Source organism: Aspergillus fischeri, genomic scaffold (genome assembly GCF_000149645.3).
Source record: "Aspergillus fischeri NRRL 181 1099437636262 genomic scaffold, whole genome shotgun sequence".
NCBI classification, from domain to species: Eukaryota; Fungi; Ascomycota; class Eurotiomycetes; order Eurotiales; family Aspergillaceae; genus Aspergillus; species Aspergillus fischeri.
The window spans coordinates 1,814,274-1,838,029 of record NW_001509764.1 but is presented as its reverse complement, the minus strand read 5'-3'; the positions used below and the strand labels follow the sequence as shown (position 1 = coordinate 1,838,029).

The 23,756-nt window shown below is 50.6% G+C and overlaps 11 protein-coding genes across 11 annotated transcripts, besides 1 other annotated feature; 8 read left to right on the top strand and 3 right to left on the bottom strand.

Moving 5' to 3' along the window:
* Positions 1–146: 146 nt before the first annotated feature.
* On the top strand, positions 147–912 carry NFIA_100190 (putative nucleoside-diphosphate-sugar epimerase; the record flags this gene model as incomplete). Its single annotated transcript, XM_001262278.1, has 2 exons — positions 147–602; positions 658–912. The coding sequence occupies 2 exons, from the start codon at positions 147–149 to the stop codon at positions 910–912; spliced, it is 711 nt and encodes a 236-aa protein (XP_001262279.1).
* A 2,326-nt stretch (positions 913–3,238) lies between these two features.
* Positions 3,239–3,963, top strand: NFIA_100180 (uncharacterized protein; the record flags this gene model as incomplete). Its single annotated transcript, XM_001262277.1, has 2 exons — positions 3,239–3,827; positions 3,905–3,963. The coding sequence occupies 2 exons, from the start codon at positions 3,239–3,241 to the stop codon at positions 3,961–3,963; spliced, it is 648 nt and encodes a 215-aa protein (XP_001262278.1).
* A 309-nt stretch (positions 3,964–4,272) lies between these two features.
* Positions 4,273–4,299: a microsatellite.
* A 377-nt stretch (positions 4,300–4,676) lies between these two features.
* Positions 4,677–5,822, top strand: NFIA_100170 (putative alpha/beta hydrolase; the record flags this gene model as incomplete). Its single annotated transcript, XM_001262276.1, has 5 exons — positions 4,677–4,885; positions 4,944–4,983; positions 5,038–5,162; positions 5,219–5,414; positions 5,475–5,822. The coding sequence occupies 5 exons, from the start codon at positions 4,677–4,679 to the stop codon at positions 5,820–5,822; spliced, it is 918 nt and encodes a 305-aa protein (XP_001262277.1).
* Positions 5,823–6,185: 363 nt separating this feature from the next.
* On the bottom strand, positions 6,186–7,118 carry NFIA_100160 (uncharacterized protein; the record flags this gene model as incomplete). Its single annotated transcript, XM_001262275.1, has 2 exons — positions 6,186–6,771; positions 6,847–7,118. 2 exons carry the CDS (start codon positions 7,116–7,118, stop codon positions 6,186–6,188), a joined length of 858 nt encoding a protein of 285 aa, XP_001262276.1.
* A 274-nt stretch (positions 7,119–7,392) lies between these two features.
* Positions 7,393–8,437, bottom strand: NFIA_100150 (FAD-dependent oxidoreductase; the record flags this gene model as incomplete). The annotated part of the gene is given in 3 exon segments (XM_001262274.1): positions 7,393–7,964; positions 8,009–8,253; positions 8,271–8,437. The coding sequence occupies 3 exon segments, from the start codon at positions 8,435–8,437 to the stop codon at positions 7,393–7,395; spliced, it is 984 nt and encodes a 327-aa protein (XP_001262275.1).
* A 1,291-nt stretch (positions 8,438–9,728) lies between these two features.
* NFIA_100140 (putative C6 transcription factor) lies at positions 9,729–11,808 on the top strand (the record flags this gene model as incomplete). The annotated part of the gene is made up of 2 exons (XM_001262273.1): positions 9,729–10,109; positions 10,165–11,808. The coding sequence occupies 2 exons, from the start codon at positions 9,729–9,731 to the stop codon at positions 11,806–11,808; spliced, it is 2,025 nt and encodes a 674-aa protein (XP_001262274.1).
* A 369-nt stretch (positions 11,809–12,177) lies between these two features.
* Positions 12,178–14,286, bottom strand: NFIA_100130 (uncharacterized protein; the record flags this gene model as incomplete). The annotated part of the gene is made up of 1 exon (XM_001262272.1): positions 12,178–14,286. The coding sequence occupies one exon, from the start codon at positions 14,284–14,286 to the stop codon at positions 12,178–12,180; it is 2,109 nt and encodes a 702-aa protein (XP_001262273.1).
* A 724-nt stretch (positions 14,287–15,010) lies between these two features.
* On the top strand, positions 15,011–16,756 carry NFIA_100120 (putative polygalacturonase; the record flags this gene model as incomplete). Its single annotated transcript, XM_001262271.1, has 9 exons — positions 15,011–15,332; positions 15,381–15,744; positions 15,845–15,903; positions 15,952–15,995; positions 16,046–16,162; positions 16,215–16,394; positions 16,441–16,542; positions 16,595–16,669; positions 16,715–16,756. The coding sequence occupies 9 exons, from the start codon at positions 15,011–15,013 to the stop codon at positions 16,754–16,756; spliced, it is 1,305 nt and encodes a 434-aa protein (XP_001262272.1).
* Positions 16,757–17,772: 1,016 nt separating this feature from the next.
* NFIA_100110 (glycosyltransferase family 31 protein) lies at positions 17,773–19,324 on the top strand (the record flags this gene model as incomplete). The annotated part of the gene is made up of 2 exons (XM_001262270.1): positions 17,773–18,906; positions 18,965–19,324. The coding sequence occupies 2 exons, from the start codon at positions 17,773–17,775 to the stop codon at positions 19,322–19,324; spliced, it is 1,494 nt and encodes a 497-aa protein (XP_001262271.1).
* Positions 19,325–20,150: 826 nt separating this feature from the next.
* On the top strand, positions 20,151–21,446 carry NFIA_100100 (pectin methylesterase family protein; the record flags this gene model as incomplete). The annotated part of the gene is made up of 2 exons (XM_001262269.1): positions 20,151–20,804; positions 20,850–21,446. 2 exons carry the CDS (start codon positions 20,151–20,153, stop codon positions 21,444–21,446), a joined length of 1,251 nt encoding a protein of 416 aa, XP_001262270.1.
* A 532-nt stretch (positions 21,447–21,978) lies between these two features.
* NFIA_100090 (putative MFS maltose permease) lies at positions 21,979–23,583 on the top strand (the record flags this gene model as incomplete). Its single annotated transcript, XM_001262268.1, has 1 exon — positions 21,979–23,583. One exon carries the CDS (start codon positions 21,979–21,981, stop codon positions 23,581–23,583), a length of 1,605 nt encoding a protein of 534 aa, XP_001262269.1.
* Between the last annotated feature and the right edge of the window lie 173 nt (positions 23,584–23,756).

Here is a 23,756-nt window from a genome sequence, read left to right as displayed (position 1 = left end):
ACAGTCAATCGAGACATTCGTTATCAGCCGTCACCCGCACGGTCACACTATTTGACCACTGCCCACCACATGCAGTGAGCACATATCGCTCGACGCTGTAACCTGTCCTGTCTCTTGATGTCCATAAACTTTATACAGACAGCACCATGAAGGTCATCATTGCTGGCGCGACTGGGTTCGTGGGACAAGAGGTCCTTTCACAGTGCCTGGCCCATCCCTCTATCACTTCTATTGTTGCCCTGTGCCGCCGTGAACTGCCCACCACACATCCCAAACTCCATGTCCACCGCATGGAAGACGAAGATTTTCTCTCCTACTCAGATCCCCAACTCTCTGCCTCTCTCCGAGGCGCAGACGCTTGTATTTGGACGCTAGGCGTTACTCCCTCGCGCGCTTCCGATGAACAGGCCTTCCGGCGGGTGACACTGGAGTATACCAGCCAGGCTGCCAAGGCCTTCTACAATGCCTTTACTGCTTCAAATGAGGCAGGGCACGAAGCCTCTGCAAGTCCAAAATTTCGTTTCGTGTATGTCAGCGGCGGTTTGGCTGAGCGAGACCAGTCAGAACCTCTGTGGTTCTTTGCGGGCTATCGTCGTGTGAGGGTATGAACCCACTCCCACTTCCTTATCTTCAGTATGTAGAGATTGACTACTCCAGGGTCAAGCTGAGAATATCCTGCTGGAGCACGAAGCTGCTCACTCCACCACATTTGAGTCGTACATTATGCGCCCGGGCTTGGTGCTGACTCGCCAGGGAACATTTGCCGACTGCATCCGTGGTCTGGCACCCTCAGTGCGGGTGGACGTGTTGGCGCGGGGAGCGATTGATCTCGCCGTTCAGGGACATTCGGAGAAGATCTGGGAGAACGCCCAGATTGCTGAGTGGAAGGGTGTTCGTGGTCGACATAGTTGATTATATTACTGTCGTATCGATCACTGGCTAAGACTGGAGAGATACGTATCTTATATGCCTTTAGCTAGTGACTATACTGGATGCTTTTGCAAAGAAACCTCAAAAATGAATCTATGGATTGTTAGAGTGTAACTTATCACTATCAGAGAACACAGATGCTCTAAACCTCTAAGACAACACCAGAAGAGCGGTGCCAATGGAGATCTCATCAGTGGAGAGACATGCTTGAAAACTTGGAACCAAATCAGGAGGTAGGTTATTATCACGTAGAGACCACCTACGACATGATCTCGGCGGGGGCAGAACAAGAGACGCCGAAAGTTACAGGAGGCTCTAGGGCAACGTGGCGTTATCGCCCATCTGTCTCTCCTGTATATGCCTGTCTTAGTACCTGCGCCACGCATGAGGCAGTAGGTACTCCTCACAATACTAATAGATTTTCTCTGACATAAAAAGGAGATGATACAAGTTGCAGATACTATCTCAGTCTAGGAGACTCCAGTCATCTCAGCGGGGCATGCTGTGCTGGTCCGAGTCTGGTCCAGCCATGGCCCCAAACCCATATCGAGGACAAGTACAGCCGAAATGGATTGTAAAACATCTGTACTTCACCGTTTTTAGTGAAGCAAGCGCTCTCATGATATTAACGGCAAGTCAAGATTCTCACGATCATCCTCACCTCCAGACATGTCCATCTTCAGTTACAGCACTGTTTTCGTCCGAGCTTTCTGTCTCTGGATAGTATGGAAACTTCTCCTATACATCGTTCGTGAATATCAGTTCAAAAATGAGCGCCACGGAGCGAGCAGTCGATGGTTTCCTTGATGCTCTGATGATTCGCTGTGAGAAGGACAGGGAATGGACTTCAGCCGTGGGTCTGCATCCTCTCTTCCCATACACAAGCGAGAGCCGCGTGGCCTCCTTGTGAGATTCTTTGTCGGATTACGCCTCGTCCTGATAGGATTGATTATTCACCCCTGTTGCAACAAGAAGCCCCAAGCCCTCGAGAAACCCTAATCGGTCTAGTCTCTGGATTCATGTAAATGGGGCACTGCGCATTGTCCCAGAAGGGCTGTCCAAATGCGCGAAGACTTTGTGTACATTCGCAGCGCAAGGCTGGCTGATTGCTGAGACTTTCCAGTTAGGAAACTGTGGTGCGAATTTAGCAACTTCCTTCTGCATCACACTGAGTGAGAAGGTCTTGATGATATACTGGGCATAGATGCAAGCGCCATTTTTCATGTGCACAGCAGCTGCATTCTTAAGCCCAGACAAGTGAGTTGCACTTCTCTAGTAGTTGTCAAACTTATGCTGTGTAGTAACCAGCTACTGCTAACACAGCTAGAGGCTATAAGAAGCATACAGTGCATGACCGTCAACATTAAGGTAGACGAATCTATAGAGGGCTGTCACGGGTGAATTCTGGTAAACCAACCTACCCTTCTTCTTAGATTAAACATGCTAGGAAGTGTCCCCTCTTGACCATAAGCTTTAATGAAACTACTCAGAACTGATTGATTATAGCCACTGCCTGGAATGAAGGGAATCTTCTATACCGCAATATTGCAGGGTGTGTTTGGATTGAAGTGTACAACCAATCCGCAAGTTACGGCGCAGCCTACATGTACCGTCCCTTCAAGGCTTCGCCTCAAAGGACTTGGCATAGAAGCCTTTTACACTGGCGTACATATTGCCATTGATGCCATTGGCGATATCTATATGGTGGTTGTGACACCTTGCTGCCTAAGCGCAAGGCTGTGAGGGGTAGCCAAGGGAATTGGCTAGATTCAGCACCTCGCATTAATAGGTAGTTGTGGCAGGGGCGGGTGTGAGGAAAGCAAACAATAACTTTCCAATCAAAGAAGTCCTACGGGTTTTCGGATCAGGCTGTGAGTTGAGGCTATGAATTCTGTGCAGCATGTGTTCTTTTCGTTCTACATTATTGGAGCCTTCAAGGTGACCAGTAGTAAGGCCCCGACTTTCTACAGATGTACAATCACCAATGGGCCTAAATCTACATCCATGACACTTTCCAGCATTGTGCGGGCACAAATTACAGTAGGCTTATGGTAAAGGGGAGGCTGAAATAGAGAAGGCAAGCAACAGCAGGATAGCCCTAATGTTGAGCATAAATAGGAGCTGTTGTTCCTTGCTTCGGATGAAATATCAAGCAACTCACAGTTTCCTCTTTAAAACGCCTTGTGCGCCCTACAAGATTTGCTGATTGTAATCCCCGCTGCAAAGATCACTATGGAGGCGTAAGCATTCCACCTCTTCTGCTGCTCCTCCGTCTCCACGACTCAGGACTTACATCCCAGGTAGACAAATGTACGATCCAGATGCATACAATTCTCTCCCCACACTCTCCGTCGGAGCCCAGAACTTTCAGGACAAGGGCGCAAGGAACGTCCTCCTCAGTGACATCCGAGACCTCTTTCTCCGTCGAGGGGTTCACGAACGCTACGGAATTGCTCTCTTGCACCGACACTTCCCAATCACGGCCACCCAGCGCCTGGTCGACTACCGAAACGTCTCAGCGCCCTGGGAGGTAGGCGGAAATGCCGATCCCATCGTACCGAAGTACCAGGGCGCAATAGTGCCGCGCTCCTACCGTCTCTTCCGAGACAGCTTCATGCCATATGAGTTCGACTTTGCCGAGGATGAGGAATCCTCACACCCGGTCCTTCAGGGTACTAGGGACGCAGAATTTCTGATGGAACTCTCTGCCTTGCTGGAGGAGCATGGGTTGGAGGATGTTCTCGGGCTTCGAACCCTGGACGGTCGCGATCCCGAGCTCTCTGTAGAGGTCACTGAGGGTAGGGCAAACATTATGCTGCCGCGCAAGGCATTCGGGCCTGAAAGTCTCATTGAAGCGTTGTGGGTGTTTGGTCCCGAACTTGTTGATGCTTGCCACTGTAAGTCATACTGTGTTGTTGGCAGGTGGTCGCATACGGGTGATTCGGGCCACGGCTGCAGTTAAATTGGAGAACAGGGGTGTCTGACCCATTCCAGAAAGGTGAACTGAGAGGCATCTGGGCTCAGCAACGTTAGTGCATACTGCGGCTTTACTGCCTATTTGAGAATGATGAATGCGACGCTTCCCGCTTTGGGAAAAGCAATGGATTATTGCTATTGCGGCACTACATGTGAGCCTTATTCTGTAATGTTGTTGTAGTCAATTCTTTCTTTTAACTGGAAGATCACCGTCATTCAACGCCGGGTGGTTCGAATTATCCCCTGTTTGAACTCATTTTCCTTTATGCTAGCTCAACAGATACTATCACACCGGCTTCTTATGGGCTATTAAACCGGCACCCTAAGCAACAGAGTAGAAGGCTGGAGGCAGGCTGTACATTCAGAGATGATGATGATCATGATGATGATGATTTCATTTACCCTGACCTTGGTGAGTTGAGACCCTGGGCTGACATGTAAGTATTATTTGTGAAAACTCTGTTATACACATGATCCTAGAGTGATGGAACAGGGCAGTCAACAGAAAGAGGGTTGAGTAAGATTACTGTTGTGTTATATTCAGGATTAGAGGTTCAGGTAAACAGTGTGAAGAGGATGAAGGTGAAGATAAAGCAGCAGTCAGGATTCACCCACTAACTACTAACTGACTAGTGTGGTTTAGAGCAGCCCAAAATAGCTAGATGAGTCATATCAGCTCTTCTCCGCCAGGGATGGACGTGATCCCAAAATAACATCCCAGGGACCCAATGTACTAAGCCTGAGTGTTAAATACCTGCTTGTTAATTCCTATGTCTGCTGCCCTAAAGAATTTGGGTCAAAGCCTCGCGCGCATAAAACCACTTTCTTCGCCAGTTGCAACCTCAAGGGTCGCCTTGGCTTATGAACTACATAGCCTCACACCTGCAGATTGCAAGCATTTGAGTGCCAACAAGCATGTCCCCATAATTTTCCTACATGGATTCCTTGGGTCGAAGCGAGAAAACCGACGGATAAGCAAGTAAGCTACTATGAGGTCTTGTCACACCGTTGCTTTCCGGGCTCATTCTTTGATTAAGGTTATTGGCTAGAGATCTATCAAGACCGGTCTTCGCTGTAGTAAGCATTGCATTCAAATCAAGACTTGGCGACTTTCAAGCTGACGGAATGAAGGATCTTCGTAATCATGGGGAGTCGGGCCATCACTTGAAACATGATTACATGGAAATGGCGCTGGACGTTGCATCTTTCATGCAGAGCCACGGGATGGAGAGAGCAACACTTATCGGTCATTCTATGTGGAACTCCCTTTGCGGGCATCCCGGATCTCTCGTTATTGCTAATCTACTGCCAGGGGTGCCAAAACTGCTTTAACACTCGCTCTTCAACTACCAGAGCTTGTCTCCGATGTTGTAGCCATTGATAACTGCCCAATCCATTTACCCCTGGTAGATGACTTTCCAAGGTACCTGGAAGGAATGGCAAAAGTCGGGGATGCCAAGGTGAAAACCCACCACGAGGCTGAGAAGATCCTGAGAGAATATGAGGATGTACATGCCACTATTCTATTTCCACCTTCGTAAGATGGATGCTGACATTGATTGAGCCAGTCTTTACCCATACGGATATTTTTGCTGAGTAATTTTGTCAAAGATAGCGACTCGCCGTATCTGAAATGCCGCGTTCCATTGGATATACTCAACACAGCATTGACTCCCTTGGGCGATTTCCCGCACAAGAACGAGGCGGTACAATTTCACAATCCTACCCTTTTTATTCGGGCACTTCGAAGTCATTACATCCCAGAGACTGCGATTCCACGCATGTCTTCCTTCTTTCCTCAGTCACGGATCGTCAATATAGACTGTGGACACTGGGTGGTTCAGGAGCGGCCGGAGGAGCTGAGATCAGGTGATTTGCCTATTGCCTATTTCTCTATCCTAAAGTATGTCTGCTAACAGACTTCTTGTTATAGCAGTGGTAGATTTCCTGAAGACTAAGGCTTAGAGGTCTTTGACAGCTTGACGTCTGGAGAAACCTTTCTAAGGGCGCTAGCCTAATGCACCATGGTGTTGATGGTTGTATATTAGGAGTAGAATATGGATAATACCATTATAGGGGCCAAATGTGAAACATAATAACACAACATCTACCTTCATGCGGCGCTCTTACTATGCACCATTAGCGCCACTGATAGCCTGGAGAAGTAGCTCTGCCGCATTCTCAGCAAATCACATAGGTGCTAAGAGAAATAATGTCATATCCAGGAACGAAAACAGGAGTTTGGTATGCTATCTAGACAAGTCCCACATCAATAGCTCTCATCTAGACCTTTGCCCGTCCAACTCAAATCGTTCTGTCTGACTTCGTGCAGGATTAGCAGGTAACTCTGCCTTTTCATAAGTGAGTGGTCTATGCCTTGTGCCTGGCAATTCAGCCAGTTCACTGTAATCGGGATTCCCAGGCTGATCTTGCGTCGCATTGGGCTGTTGGCGTCTTCGTCGCCGGGACCATAATAAGCCCAACGCAAGGGCCGTTGCTAAAACTACCCCGGCAGTGACACCCAGGCCGATGCCCACTTTCGCGCCCGCGCTGAGGCTGGATGAACCTCTTGTAGAGCTTTGTGTCTCGGCTGGCGCAGCGTGTGTGGTGGTCACAGCCCTGGTAGCTGGTGGGGTGGTGAAATCAGTTGACTGCCATCGAACCTCCACACCATAAGCATTGAACGAGCCTGGGCTGCTCATAGTGCCGGGTTCACTCGTCTCCCGACCGTCCGTGCCGATCGATGTATAGGTATAGCGCGTCACAGCGTCCGTCGGAGGTCCCCAGGCACACACCTCAGACGCCCACCAGGACTCTGTCGACGCTGCGCTCGGTCGAATGGAGTACGTGTTCGAATCAACATCCCTAGAAAACAAGTTGAAAATGTACTGTGAGCCTGGCTGCACTTTTGAACGGGGGATAGATGCCAGACAGATTTACACCGGACAGCATGTTGCGACAGTCTCTGTCATAGTCCCGGCCATGTTTTTCGAGGTGGTCGCGATGACATAGCCACTGGGGCATATTCCGGGTGAAAAATACGTAGTCGCTGCCCAGCCGGACGGGAGACATTTTGTGGTATCGATGGGGCCCAGGTTCATCCACAGGACGTGACTAGGGGCACTGCTGACGGCCCATAGATCTTTAAGGCACGCGCTGGGCGGCGTAAATGTTGTCGTCAGGGGAAGGGGGGCGCTTGCAGTGGCCGGCATGATAGGCTAGATGTTCGCAACATAAAGATGTTTTTCACTAAAACACTATCGCGACAACGTGGAGGCCAATGTAGCATTCATCCTACTGTGGCAAGCTGTCAATAAAGGACAACATCAATGTAGGTATTGTGACCAGGAAGAGGGGTCAGGTTCAGACGCAGGACTCAGGAGAAATAAGCACTAATGACTAACTGCAGAGTACCTGATCAGGACTCCCATATATCTAGAATCAAACTAATCTAACCATTCAAGGCAAAGACCGATAGATACAGTATCAGTGCCTCATGAGATGTAGAAGCATGCTAAGCAAATCATACTGCATTCTGGGCCAAACAAGCTCGTTTCCAGCGGTTTGGCAAAATGGGACTATGCTACAATCAGCAAAGACGCTGTCCTGATGGGCTTGCCAAGCACGCTTACAGCAAGCAGCCACAGAGACACAGTAGAAACAAGTCAGGCACCATATTTCGTAACCAAAGCAACCATATCTGCCCACACAGAAATGGCTCTCCACATTTTGGCTACTAGGATTTAGGAGTAAAATTGAAGAGCGTAGCTCATATACTGATTTTGAGATGTCTGATGAGAGAGTACGCAGACTTTTTTTGTCATGTTGACCACACATTAGTTGGAATGAGAGTAGAATACGGATAATACCATTAGAGGGCCAAATGTGAAGAATAATATAATGCGCATCCGCATTCTCAGCAAATAACATCTCCTCGCTCTCCGTGCTACGACGGACCAGGTCCCGGCCACGCTTGAACAAATCCTCTTCATATGAGGCCAAGGCCTTTCCACCCTGATTGTCGGAACATTGGTGAGATTTGAAACACTCCCGCAGTGCTGAAGAATGCGTTCAGCCAGCACAACTGCATCGTACATGCTACAATTGACCCCTTGGCCCACAAACGAGGTCGACACGTGCGCTGCATCTCCAAGCAAAGTCACCCCAGGAGCGACCTCGCGCTTCCAGCCAATGTCACCTAGCTCCATGCGGTACAAAGACCAAGCACGAAAGGGGCCCTCAGAATTCGCAATAATGGCCTTGAGCTGTGGCGCCCAGGATGCGTAAAAATCGTCCAACGACAGCAGCCTCTGACGTACGGCTTCGGTCTTGTCAACGGCGCTACCACTGCGGTGGTGGTAGACGTTTCCGGCACTCCCAGACCAAAATACACGCGATATGTGCCGTCGGAGATCTGCTGCATGGCCATTTGCTTCTGCTGGCCCACCGCAATCATGGTTCGTGGACCGGCTGTCTCCCTGGCTGTGCTGTAGCTCGGATTGTTGTGAGATATTTTGCCTTCGATGTACATTTTTCCAGAGTAGACGGGTTTTGCTGGCGTAAGCTGTGAGATATTTAGTGATTCGGCTTTACATGCAGACTTCCGCGTTTGACGCATCAGCGTACCAGAGAGCGAAGCTTGCTCCAAGCACCATCAGCACTGACGATAAGCCTGCACCCAGTCACTGAGCTGCCGTTTGTGAAGTGAATAGTGTAGCCATTATCCTTACTTCCAGAAGGGTTGCTCTCCTTTCTCTCAACGGAGCTCACTTCATGGTTCCATCGGATCTTACGTACATCCACTGAGTCAAGTAACAGTTGACGCAGCTGCAGGCAATCAATCTCGGGTGCGTCGCGCCCCTCGCCAAAGCGTGTAACTGTCTCTCCAGGCTGGTTGAAATGTGCGTCAGAGTCTCCGACACCAGCGACTCAGCAACTCTCCTTTTGGACTGTCCGCCACCCGTCATGTTTCATGTATTCTTCTTTGTTTTCGCTTCGGTGCACTCTGAGACTACTCTGACAGGATATTGTTGAATGATATACCTGGAGTTCCTCTCCGCATCCCCATGGAATTTATGGAAGTCAGTGGTTTTCAACGATCAGGGCACAGCTTTGCTCGATTTGCGGTGGGTAGGCCGATGATCTGAGGGGCGTTATGTCAGCTAACAGAGTGTGACCTTTGATGACAGAAGAAACTCAAGTATTTACTGAAATATCAAGTATTTTGAGCTTACTGACGGTTTCGCAGATGCTCCCGAGAGTTGCCCAAGTGCAGCAACTGCAAGCCATGGCCAGGTAGCTGCGTATATTCGCGGGACGTGCCTTTTTTCAATCCGGGAAACCTTGGCACAGTCAGGCGACGACGCTCAGAAGCAGAGAGCAACATTGAGGATCGGCTCCAGCGCCTCGAGCAGACAGTCCATTCTTTAAACAGCTCCATTGATCAAGTCTTGCAGACCATATCTGCAGCATCCTCAAGCAGTGATGAGACTCGAGGACCGAATCCGAAGAACTCTCCCATGGCGACTGGCAATAACCAGCCTAGTGCGCGGCTCTATATTGGTCCTTCACATTCTTTCTCTTTTAAGGTACTATGGATTGATTCTGGATTACATATGACGTTCTTGCTGCAGTAAATCCATCTGGATGAAGCACTCCGTGGATAAAAATACTCAAGTGGCACTTCGGAGTCGCATAAGTTATCCGAGGCCGAACCGCCGAACCACTGACTCTCCGACTCCTCTCCACTAGGTTCTCTTCCCTTATCAAAACACTAGGTAGTAATACATTGGTTGCTCCTTAGCATATACATATCCGCCAGCATGAGTGAATCATTCACCCTGAGACACCATTCCCCGCGCCGCAGCTGCCTGCTCTGTCGCTCACGGAAGGTCAAATGTGACCGACAGCAACCATGTGGGGGTTGCATTCGGGCTGCCTCCACCTGCATTTATCCCACTGGGACGGGGCGCGCCCCTAAGCGGCCACTGCAATCAACGAACAACCCGGCGGTGCTGGATAGACTTGACCGGCTGGAGAGCATCATTAGACAGCTGGAAAGCCAACAGACCCAGCAACAGCCCCTGGACTCATCCACAGCCCCTCTGCCACCCCAAGGGGACCAGCGGAACGGTCGTCTTGCCATTGACAGCACCTCCAGCGTCTATGTGAGCAACGTACTCTGGGCTAGTCTAGGCGATGAGGTCTTCTCTCTACCCCCAAGTTTAAATTTCGATAAGACCTGACCAAGGACTATAGATTGAAGAACTGCGGGATTTGCTACACGAATCCTCATCGGATAACAATGACGACGAGGAAGGGATCTGGCCGGAAGAAACAGATGAGAAAGGGGAACCAGTCGGCGCAGTCGGTTTGAATGCCGCCATCATGGGCTTCAGGTCGCTCGCTCACTCGCTGCGAGACTACCATCCGTCCATCTCTCAATCGGTAGCCCTATTCGAGATCTTCCAGACCAATGTCGCTCCTGTGGTGAAGATCTTCCATATGCCGACCCTGACAAAGCTCTTCTGGGACGCGGTCGCCTCGCTTGACACCCTCGATTGCAACACCGAGGCCCTCCTGTTTGCCATATACTATGCTGCGATCATCAGTACTACTGACCAGACCCAGTGCCCTCTCGGCCTACCGCGACCCCAGGCCCTTCGTACCGGTCGCTTTGCCGTCGAGCAGGCCCTCGCCCGCGCCGATCTGCTGAATACCCAGAACATGATCTTGTTGCAGGCGGCCGCCTTGTTTCTCTGTGCCCTGCGCAACGAAGATGACTCCCGAACTGTCTGGTCGCTAACAGCCTTGATTGTGCATATTGCACAGGCGATGGGTCTCCATCGTGACGGCGTGGCCTTTGGCTTACGGCCCCTCGAGACTGAACTACGACGACGACTGTGGTGGTTTATCGTCGGCCTCGACCAGCGCTCGTCCGAATATCACGGTTACGAACCTATTGTATCCGAGTCGTCCTTTGATACCCGGCTACCGTTGAATGTCAATGATTCTGATCTGACCGCGGACCTGGTCCAGCCGCCGGCCGAGCGAGACGGCGCCACTGAGATGACGCTGAGCCTGATAGGTTTCGAATCCATTCCCATCGTTCGCAAGGTCAGCTTTATTCCACCGCACCGCCGTCAGGCAAGAACCACCAGCAGTGCATCCGTCACCGAGTTGTCATTGCCCGAACGGGAAGCATTGGCCGAGCAGCTCCAGAGCCGCTTGGAGACCCGATATCTGGCGTATTGCGATCCCACCGACCCCTTCCTCTTCGTCTCAGCTACCGTGGCGCGGCTGATCATCGCCCGCGTATGGTTGATGGTCCATTATCCCCGTAAGCGGGTGGATAGTAAGGACGTATCAACAGCCCCGCTGCAGGCGAGTCTACAGGATAAAATCTTTCACCTTGCCATTGAGATCTTGGAGCTCTCCTGCTTCGTCCTGTGCAATCCGAGTATCGCTCATTGGGCCTGGCGATCCGATACCTACTCCCAGTGGCACGCAGTTGCCCTCGTCCTGTCCGAGATTTGTACCAGGCCCCCTTGCCAGGATTGCGATAGGGCGTGGGCTGCAGTAGAGGTTCTCTATGACCGCTGGCGCATGAAGGAGCATGCGCGCAAGGGTACGTTGTGGAAGCCAATCGGGCGGTTAATGGCCAAAGCGGGTTATGTCCGTGACATGCAGTCCGTGGCAGCCTCTGTCGGGGGTTCATCGTCGGTGGTGGAAGCGAGCCCGCACCTCTCCCCAGTTGCCCATCGCCACAACGTCACGACGACATTGGATCCCCTGGATGACATCTTCTCTCTGGCACCCTTTATGGAGGTGGGTCCTAGTTTAGATGATCTCTTTCTTGTGGACGGGGACTTTGTCCAGGTAGATATGCGGACTGGCTTTTAGTATACTTCACACTCGACTAAGTTGCATCGTTTCTACGTCAGCTTCTACCTAGGTATGTAGATACAGATATCAATTTTACGTTAATTGTGCATTCTGATGGAATGCCCTGCAGCCGACGATATCCCCTACCCAGCTAGGTACACACCTCCAGGTCAAAAAGTTTGCTGGTCATTGTTACAAGCAATTGAGTGGTGCTGTGGAGCCAAGGGTCAAGATTTCTGAATGACGGTCTACACTGTATTAGCTCTTCAATCCATTTGTCTGATATCATTACTTCCTGCATTGACATATAGAATCCATGAACAAAATATTCAGGGACTCTAGCCACAAACATAGCTAACGTGACTGTTCGTCTAATTATATATCTCATCAAAGACCTGGAGTAAAACCTTCTGTCTTTGCATTCCAACCAGAGGGGAAATGCGGACCCTCGTCACCGTCCCATCCCCCTGCCATCATTGCAACTGCAAGAAGCAAGGAAGATGAGGCGGGGAAGTATGGAGTAGGCACTCGCGTACCGCCAATGGGATTGCCAACGTCGTCAAACTGAAAGACGGGGTCGAGTAGATAGTTCACGGCGTGCTGCGAGTCCCCCAAACGGGTAGCCGTCAGAGCCAGCATGGGAAAATCCCAGCCGTATGAGTTGGTCAGGTTCCAAACCTGATTGATCTTCATCATCGTCGCGTTGACAATCCCGGTGTCCACACCAGCAGTGGGAGGCAGAAGGCCGTAGACGGCAATCTGGCTGGGATGATCAGAAATGTAATCGTAGGTGGTCCACATATCCGGAAGATCTGCACAAATGGCGTACGCCCCGTCTGTCACGGGCAAAGGAGCCAGATTATCTTGAACATGGACCCATTCAGACGGAACAGGTTGGCCTTGTCGACGCTTCCACTCCGAGGCAATTTGCAGACCGAAGCGCCAGTACGCTAATTCGAAGGTGGGATTGTATGTTGAATTCGGGTTCGTGTTCTCCGACGATGTGTACATTGGCGGCCCTAGATCGTACACCTGCGTCGAGCTATTCCACCACGCATACGAGGCCATGAACTCGGCGAGCTCTGTCAAGACGGTGTCCCATTTCCTCAGCGTCTGAGGCGTGGGAAAGGCGCGATACTCCAGCTCGGCGAAATACATCGCGTGCGGCTGCTGCCAGATCAACAGCGCGTTGATCTCGCCCGGGGCAGATCGACCGGATGGATCGCTCATTTTGCCCAGTCGAGCGCCTGAGTATCCTTGCTTTTCGGCGCGTTCGGTGGAGGACGGAAGAAAGCGATTGTACACTCCGAGACTGCGGTTGAGAAGCTCCCACTTACCCCATCGGGCCCAGTGACCTAGATGCCAAAAGACCATCTCAAGATGGAACTTTCCGTACCATCCGTTGTTTTGCAGACCTGCTTCTTGGGGAGGGTCTCTCCCCGCGCAATTGACCGCGAGGAGATACTGCGAGAGAATGATGCGCCGCTGCAATTCTTCGGCGTCTGAGCTTCCAGTGGCCGTCAGGTCGACGAACGATCCTGACTCCCAGTACTTGGCCCACCAGGTCGCTGATTCTGCTTTTACTTTGTTGAAAGTTCTGAGCTCGGCGTTATTCTCCGGGGTATAGGCGGAAGTGAAGGAAAACGTGGTCTTTCCAGATGGGTTGAGGTCATATCGATGGGTTCTGTTGATCGAGCCGCTGATGTTCCCTTTGGGTAGCCACGAAATGCTGTTGTAGTAGGTTGTTCCTCCCAGAGAATGCTGAATTACGGCTTTCTGGTGGTCATTGACGGACAGCTTCGTTGTATGATTCGACACAGCATTCCAATCACCGACAAATGGCGCTTGGAATGATGCCGCGCCGGTAGTCAGGGGATAGTCGAAGAAGACACTCAACGAGCCATTTTGTAGCAGTTGCGAATCTATGCGCACCGCAACCTCGTCCGAGCTCGGACTTCCAACGGTCTGCACAACTACCTTCTTCCCTCCGAGAACGAATTCTGATGTCAAAAGTCCAGTATAGAGGTCCAAGTTCTGCGACATTTTGGACAAGTCCGCCAGCGAGATATCCTTGCCATTGTACAGAAGACCAATCCTTCCCAGGTTGACACGATGCGGATTCGCCCTGAGCCAAGTCGAGATGGCTGCTTCGGCCGTTTTTGGCATCTCGTAGTTTACCGGTCTGCCATGAGTCCACCAGTCCAGTCCGGTGAAGTCGGAGGGATCATCCTGGCCCGGCTCTGTAGGCAGAGAGTCATTGGCCCAACACCAGGAGGACAGAATGTTGTACGGCAAAATAATCTGCAGCCCGGTAATATCAGCTCCAAAGGCAAAGTTGCCATTTCCCACCTGGATGGGAGTCGTCGAGGACAAGTTGGTACGGACGGGATTGAAGCGACGGACGACTTGCCGCCGGTTTATCCTCGAGCCATTTCCACCCACAGCAAGGGTCAGGAATATGAGTATTATCGTCGTCAATAGGCTAGATAACACCATGATGGCTGGCTGGTCTTGGCGCCTAGATAATGAGTGGTCTACATAGAAGTGGACAGTCTATCGCTTCTACGATTCGGAAACCCCAGATGCAATGTTCGAAGTAGCCATTATTATTATTCCGGGGTGAAGTCGCAGAGGATCTGCACCATCACTCACTTCCAAGAATGTCTCGGTCTAATGTAGACCGACCAGTAACGATCGGACCCTGCAGATCTCCTTGTTCCACCGTTCCATTGGTGCAAAAACCAGATCCTTTTCAGAGGCAAACGTCGACTAAACTGTCTTACTGTTGATCTGAATCCCCGTACCCCGCGTTGACATCTCCTCTCTGACAAAGAAATGAGTGTTTGGCGGGCCGGACGATTCAGTATTGGACAAGTAGACCCTGAAATGATAATAATCTTTGCCAAGCTATGTCTCTGGCGGAGCGAGTCTCGGGGGTAAAGCCAATGCCGACTGCCATTACTTCAAGCAAAGGGTCTGCAAGACGTGCCAGGGGAGCAATGTATTTCCATCTATCATTAAATCTGAATGACTTGGCCAGCAGGCTATTTGCTATTCTCTATCAAGGTCATTGGTTTGTTAATAGCCTGTGTAACAGCCAAGCCAAATGCCCATTATGGAATACAAGCAGACGCAAGCTATATATTATGGTCCGTTACTTCGTCAGATACCAAACACATCACTATCAAATTGCTAGAGCGTTCAGTTTCAATAGTTCGAGATGTTTGGCCAATCTATTCTTCTTGCGGCCGTCTGCCAATTTTTGACTCTCACAGCTGCCCTCCAGGAAGAGTTCGATTCGCTTTCCCCACGTCCCAGTATCGCGATAACTCCTCAAGGCGCGTTCAAGCCCTTTCCATTCTCCCCTGCAAGGCACAAGACTTGCCATGTCAAATCCCACGGAGATGGGACTGATGACTCCAAGTACATCCTTCGTGCATTCCGCAAATGCAGCCCGGGTGGTCGTGTTGTTTTCGACAAGGGTAAGGTGTATACCATTGGCAAGGCGATGGATATCAGATTTCTAAAGCGGGTCGACGTTGGTATGTATACCATGGTTGAGGATCATATGTAATTACTTATACTGGTAGATATCCAAGGCAAAATCGTCATGACCAATGATATCGATTATTGGCTGGCCAATTCCTTCAAGTACGCCTTCCAGGACAGCTCAAGCTTTGTTCAAATCGGAGGCACTGATATCAACATCTACGGCGGCGGGGAAATCGACGGCAACGGTCAGGCCTGGTGGGACGCCAGGATGAACAACAAGACTATCCAGCGTCCTATCCTTGTCACGTACATGGACTTACATGGCGGATCTGTGTCCAATATCACCCTCCGCAACTCGCCGAACTGGTTTCAGTTGGTGTTTAACTCGAGCAATATCGTCTTTGACAGCATGTATCTTAACGCTTCATCAAGCAATAGCAATCCTACAGCTAATTCAGGTGAGTTGGTCACCTCTTCCTCTACACTTCGGAGCTAACTTCGCTAGATGGATGGTATGTTTGAGTTTGCATGAAACTGTCTGAATTGGCTCTTACAAACACAGGGATACCTATCGGTCTGATAACATCGTGATTCAAAACTCTCGCATTTTCAACTCCGACGGTTGGTCGCTGTATCCCTTCAACGACGATGATCTACTGACATGGTTAGACTGTGTATCATTCAAGCCTAACAGTACGAATATCCTCGTGCAGGTAATATCTCACAAGCGTACGTTACCAGAGACTGACTCACCTCTGGCAAGAATCTGTACTGCAATGGGTCCCATGGCATCTCCGTCGGTTCTCTTGGCCAGTACGTCGGCCAGGTTGACATCGTGGAGAATATTTTGGTCTATAACACTTCCCTGAACAATGCGTCGGTACGTGATCCGCTACCACTTTCCAGAGCGGGAAGACGAGCTGACTCGTCAGGATGGCGCTCGTATCAAAATCTGGCCTGGAGCAATTGGCAACTCCACCAACACTGGCGGCGGCAGTGGCTGGGTCAGGAACGTAACCTACGATGGCATGCACAACTATAACAACGACTGGGCGATTGAAATGACCCAGTGCTACTTTGCGCCAAATCAGACGGCGTGCAATGAGCATCCGGTATGGTTCGCTAGTTGGACATACAAACTCGGCTGATCGGTCCTAGGCTTCGCTCATTGTCGAGGATATTCTGTTCAAGAATTTTGACGGTACTACCAGTAAGAAGAGGGCGCCTTTTATTGCTACCCTTGTCTGCTCAAGCCCAGATGTATGTTTCCTCTTGAATGTTCCTCATAGTCCGCTTTGATTGACAAAAACAGGTATGCAAGAATATCCGTGCTGAGAATATCAATGTCCTCAGTCCTTCCGGCACCGACGAGGCCATTTGCACTAATGTAGGTCCTCATGTACCTGACGTAGACTTACTGACAACCGGACAGATGGATCGATCCCTTCTCGACCTGCACTGTACCAAGGGTTGACCATTAGTATGGAATCTGAGGTGTCCTAGCAACTATCACGCAATGCAATTAGTTATTTTTGTTGAGTTGGCTCTCATCGGTAGTCATGGCAGATAATGATCTGATAGGGTGTACAGCTCCAGGCTCCAGCGCATCATCGCCGGTCAGCAGAAGAACAACCAATGGGAAACACGGGCCCACAAGCCCATTGAGGCTGGGGCTTATGTTGGTCAAACTCGGACTGATCCCCACAATGAACCGTTCGTCCCTTGGCGCCAGTTTCCCACTTTAGAAGACTGAATCAACGGCTTTTCTACTTTTACCACTGCGAATCAGCCAGTACCAGGGTCCTATGCTTCTCTTAAGTGATCTATATTGTTGATTGCTGTGCGCGTTGTTGTCTCAGTGTCTGCCTGTCACGATGTAACGTAGGGCATGGATTATCCACACTAGCTTTGGTTGACCCACAACCGTGTGAGGACGCACAGCATCCATTCGAGATTCGCGATGACAACTCGCTGCTAATATGTGCTAGCTTAATGCAATAACAGGGATTCGTGATCAAGTGGACAGGAGATTTTATCTAGGTCCGACGCTGTCAGACAGACTGATCATCTGTGTCGGAAGGAACCAAGGACAGATCCTCTCTCCCAAGACCAAAGGGAAACAACAAACTTTGAAAGATGACAGAAATTTTATCTAATGACATATCAGCCACGTCATTTTGATGATTGCAATCCCACCCGTATCTCTAGGATCAGCGTCCAGTCACAGGCCTAGGTAGTGTTGGTTCTTTTTTAGATTAGATTTTTTCCCTTGTACCTTTTCTCGTTTCAAACTCCATCTTTATTAATATTTATCACAGGCCTGGACACACTTTCCTGCTAAGCCACAAACAAGAAGGACACTAATGCATGACCGATAGATCATCTAACAAGTGTATTATATAGAAGGGACTGGTCCCTGACATCTATCGGTCTAGATCTGACACTGTCCTGTTTTCCTCCTGAAGCAGTGTGCCCTTTACATGCATTCTCATGTACCTCAATAATGCAACCCGCGTCCTGACTGCGGCTTTTCGCGGTACATCCTCCTTTGCGGTTCGCATCGCCGAGTACTGGAAATCATGGCCCAAGAAGAGACAAAAGCATTCTGTTGTGCTCGTCCTGTCAATGTTTATCTTTTGCCTCGGTCTAAAGCTAGGATCTGGCCTGTTCTATGCCCATTACTGGGACCGAGCGACAATATCCAGCTTCCCAAATTCGCCCTACGTTGATTACTGGGAGTGGGAGACAACGTCCCGCTTCTCGAATGCGCACAACGTCAACGAAACTGAGGAAAGTAGTGGCGGTGATGACTTTTGCGACTCCTTCCCATCATACCACCTCTCGCGTGTTCAAGTCATGCTCAAAATCGGCAGTACAGAGCCTCGTAGTCGTGTTGATACCCATCTGGCCACTGTTACCCGCTGCATAACTAATCTCATTGTCGTCTCTGACCACGAGTCGGAAATCAATGGTCACCATGTTCATGATATTCTCGCAACCCTGCCAGGAAGCTGGGGGAATCGGCCCGACTTTCAAGCATATAGCGCGCTCCAGGGCGGCCAATTCGAGACTGTTGGTGGTTCTCAGGGCTGGACACTTGACAAATACAAGTTCCTGCCCATGGTCGAACGCGCTTATGAAATGAATCCAACTGCTCAGTGGTTTATTTTTATCGAGTCTGATACATACATTGTGTGGGATAATATATTTCGTCTTCTTGACCAGTTTGATCCCTCTGTTCCTTTATACTTTGGCTCCCCAACTCCGGGAAGAAGGCCCTCTTTCTTTGCCTATGGGGGTGCTGGGTTTGTGTTGTCCACTGCCGCAATCCAGAGGCTGGTGGCTCGTAAGGCTAGGAGCAACGGCGTGTATAGCCAGCCTTCTTTGAGTCAGCGTTACAAGGGGTTGATCAATAAAGATTGTTGCGGTGATTCAATACTTGGATGGGCACTCTACCAAAGTGGAGTGAAGCTGTCTGGGATGTGGCCAATGTTCAATCCACATCCTGTGCATGGGGTTCCATTTAATGAACGGCATTGGTGTCAGCCGGTGATTAGCATGCATAAATTATCGCTGGAAGATATGGCGGGGCTGGCGAGGTGGGAGAATCAACGGGACCGAAAGGTAAGTCTCATGGTCTTCGCTGGTCTGTCCTCGACAACTCCTAACACTGACACTCTAGCTTCCATTGTTATACGCCGACCTATTCGAGTACACAAGATTAGGCACCCTCGACTATAAGACAGACTGGGACAATGGTGACTGGGGCGGATGGCAAGAACCGCCCCAATCACCCGGCCATAGATCTGCTGAGGCCTGTGCGACTGCATGCCATGAGCATCCCCAGTGTTTCTCATATACCTATGTACATTCTGGTCACTGCGTTTTTGTTCCATCCATGCGACTAGGCGCACAAAAGTCTGCCACAGAAGACACGACCCTCTCAGCCGGATGGGACATGGAGAAAATCAGGCGGTTCCGGGATACCCACAAATGTCAGCGACCTCAGTGGGTGAAGCCAAGTACGGAACGCATCTTTTGACGAATATATGACTACCTACCCTTGCCGAGACCCTTTCCCATGTCGGCAATCTCATCATATTTCCCTAACAGTGGACGACCTCGATCTACAGGCTCGATCTCTACCCCTGATGAACAACGTTATTTGGCATGATCACGACCATAAATTTGACATAATGCTTAAAAGATGGTTGGAGAAATCTATGTATATTAGAACGAGCTGGTGTATTCCATGACGCAGCGCTTGCTTAGTCCTAGCTCTGAATGTGCAAAAAATGTTATAATTAGAATCTCGCGCCGACAGCGGAGACGTTGATCACAGTATACCTTGCTGAATGCCCATCTCGCTATATAAAGATGATTTTCGAATATCCGAGTTGTAGGCGTGCCTTGGGTACCATCATCTCGATGACCTGAGAATGTGTAGTCTCAAAAATTGCAGGTCATCTTCCTTCCTGGTAGTTGACGACTTGCAGACCGGTTAATATCGTGATCTATCCGAGACATTGGTGTACCCACTACTCAGGTTGCTTGAAGATCATTTGTGACTATCATCAATCAACAGAATGTAGAGGCTTTCTCTCTCCATTGACAACCAGATGTTTACGCCGGGTACTCCACCGGGGATACAAGCTCATTGGAGGAATAATTGCAAGACCCCAAATTATCCGGGGATGAAGCCTTAGAAAGCTTGAGGAATCCTAGGGGGATCTACAGGTCATCCTTCGGCTCCACAACGGATATAGCTTCATTTCGACTTTATCCGCACTTTCCAGCACTCGTTATGAAGGGACAGTTTCCCACCAAGATGACTGTGCAATTGTTCCACCGTCAAGATAATAGACAGGATGCGGCCATCTTCCGCTCTTCTTGCCCTGGGCCTCCTCCCTGAAGCTCTCGGCAAGGGTGCTCATCCTGCAGAAACATACAAATCCTGCCAAAGAATCACCCCTGATCCTCTCCAGGGCTGTCCCCATGGCACTTTGTTTGTCAGTCAGACCGACCATCGAGCTCATTTCAAGTCCATCCAGGCGGCCATCCACTCGCTGCCCAATGATACCTCATCTCATGTCATCCTTATCGGCGCCGGAACTTATGTGGAGCAGCTCAACGTGACACGCTCCGGCCCTTTAACGCTCCTGGGCCAGTCAAATCGCCCCTGGCAGCGGGAGAGCTATGGCGATATCGACACCAACACTCCCGTCCAGAACGATGTGCAAATCTACTGGAATGCAGCTAACCACAATGCCGCATTCCCGGACAATGTCTACATTGGCGTTCTGACAATCGGTCCCACTTATAATGCGACCATTACCGGCGCAGGTCCAACAGGATATCCAGTGCCTGCCGACACCCCTTTTGGATGCTCCGACTTCCGCGCGTGCAACATTGACTTTCGCAACGAGTATGTTCCATATTCAGATGGACCCGCCCACGCCGTTGGCTTGGGATATGCGAACGCGGGGTTCTACTCTTGCGGTCTCTACAGCTACCAGGATACTGTATGTTGTTAAAGAACCTTGAGAGATCACCGCTGACGAATACAGCTGTACGTTGGCAAACTTGCCAATGCTTATTTCTACGACAACGTGATTGCGGGCCAGACCGACTTTCTATATGGCTTTGGCACGGCATTCATCGAAAAGACGACTCTCTCCCTTCGCGGCTGTGGTGGCGGCATTACAGCCTGGAAGGGCACCAACACGACTTTCGAGAACAAGTACGGTGTGTACATTGCCGATTCTCAGGTCATCGCAGCCAATGCATCCATTGTAAATGACATCAAGGGACGGTGCTCGCTGGGACGCCCCTGGAATAACCTCCACAGATCGGTCTTCATTGATACATACTTTGATTCCAGCATTCTACCCGCGGGATACACAGTGGGGAAGGGAGCACCCGACAACAACTTCAACAGTGAGACCTTGATGGCTGTTTATGGTGTCTACGGGCCTGGATATAATCAGGCCGCGGAGAAGAATGGCAATGTCACCCGGATATTAGACAGAAAGGAGGTGGCGCCGTATGCTCGTCCCGTGGATGTGTTCATGACGCCGGATGGTCATCAGCCCAACATTGCCTGGTTGGATCCGATCGCGGCGAGCACTGGAGGCCATAGACCCGTGCTGGATGGCACGATGTAATCAACAACATATCATATTCCATAGAACAGTTTCTGGTTTGGGTTCGGTAGATTAGCTGAAGCGCAAAGTTAGCTTTTGTCATGCGGCGATAGCTCACTGTCTCTCAATGTACCTTTATTCTTACCTGTATGGCTAATTTATACTTTGATATGAGTCAAACAGTGACCCGTCAATGACCCGTATCACCCACGATGACATGGTCGCTCCGACTTGCATCCGCCTTGCCTCCGAGTAGAGGCCGACTTGCATAGCCGTAGCCAATGAGAAAGAAGGAAAGCTCGTTTTCCTGTGCGTCTACCAGACCCCCACATGGAAATGTGTGGGGTAAAGCAAAATTCCCCAGATCATGTTGCAAGGGTCCTGATTATTCTGGCGCATCTCGAGAACCAAGAAGGGATCTGACGATATGCAGATATACTGAATATAAATAGAGCCATATGTCCGGGATCTCATGCATGTCCTCCATCTGCAGCCAGGCTTGTCTAGCACTCGGGTGCTTTGCTGGCCACTTTGCTAAGAAACTACTCGCTACATGACCATGTCCAACAATTCAGACGCTATGGATGGAGAAAAGCCCCGACCTCTCGCGGAGGGCAAGAAGGCCGCCCGCAAAGAGCAGTCCATGACTCTCTGGCAAGCGGTTCGCTTGTATCCCAAGGCCGTGGGCTGGTCTGTCCTCCTCTCGTCGACATTGATCATGGAAGGCTACGATCTGGCCCTGCTCGGCTCCATGTACGCGTCTCCGGCATTCAATAAGAAATACGGGGTTCAGTCGGCGTCTGGCAAATGGACGGTCCCCGCTTCGTGGCAATCTGCACTCTCGAACGGGGCCCGAGTGGGTGAAGTCATCGGATTGCTCATCAACGGTCTGATTTCGGAACGACTGGGATACCGCTGGACAATGGTTTCCGCGCTGGCGGCAATGAACGCCGTTGTCTTTCTCTTCTTCTTCGCTGTCGACATCAAAATGCTGCTCGCTGCAGAGATCCTGGCCGGTATTCCCTGGGGCATCTTCCAGACTTTGCCCGCCGCATATGCCTCTGAAGTGTGCCCGGTGGTCCTCCGTCCGTACTTGACGACCTTTATCAACATGTGTTGGGTAATTGGACAGTTTGTCGCGGTGGGCGTGAATCGCGGATCCATACAAAGAACCGACCAGTGGGCGTACCGGATTCCCTTTGCAGTGCAGTGGGCATGGCCCCTCCCGATCCTCATTGGCATCCTCTTCGCACCCGAATCACCCTGGTGGCATGTCCGACGGGGCAATCTCCAGGGCGCTAAACGGGCCCTGCAGCGGCTTACTTCATCCAACGATCCGAACTTCGACCCGGACGAGACCATCGCCATGATCCAGCATACAAACGAGCTGGAAAAGGCGCTGGCGAGCGGCACCAAATACACCGATTGTTTCAAGGGGACCAACCTGCGCCGAACGGAAGTTGTCTGTGTAGTTTGGCTGGTTCAGACACTGTGCGGGCAGAACCTCATGGGCTACTTTGCGTACTTTTGCGTCCAGGCTGGTCTGCCGACGGTGCATTCCTTCGATCTCTCGCTGGCGCAGTATGCCCTCGGCTTCATTGGGACCGCGGGATCGTGGTTTCTAATGACTTACGCCGGTCGTCGCACGCTGCACGTCTACGGTCTGGCAAGCTTATTCACCCTGCTCGTCATCACAGGTAGTCTATCCTTTGCGCCGGGAGACAATAGCGCAGCCAAGTGGGCGATCGGTGCGATGTTGATTATCTTCACCTTCTGCTACGACTTTACCATCGGACCTGTGACGTACTCGCTGGTGTCGGAACTGTCGTCCACCCGACTCAAGGCCAAGACGATCGTGCTGGCGAGAGTTGGATACAACGTCAGTAACATTGTGATCAATGTGCTTACCAACTATCAGCTCAACTCGACGGCTTGGAACTGGGGTGCCCGCAGCGCATATTTTTGGGCGGGAACATGCCTTGTCTGCTTGGTCTGGTCGTACTTTCGCCTGCCGGAGCCCAAGGGAAGGACTTATGAGGAATTGGATCTGCTGTTTGAGCAAGGAGTGTCGGCGCGCAAGTTCAGAGAGACGGTGGTTGATCCATACGAGGGCGAGGAGGAACACGTGGAGGTGCGAGAGGAGCATCACAAGGACTAATCAGATTATATAATATGTGTCCATCTTTGAAGTCAAAGAATCAATGTCTAGAACACTTTGTGTGGCCTGATGCATCCCTGCATAGCGTTGCGTTAGGTCTTACGCTGGCCCCACGGGTCCCGCGCCTTGTTATTTAATCCCGCTCATCCTCAACTTTCCTGAATTCCATCCTC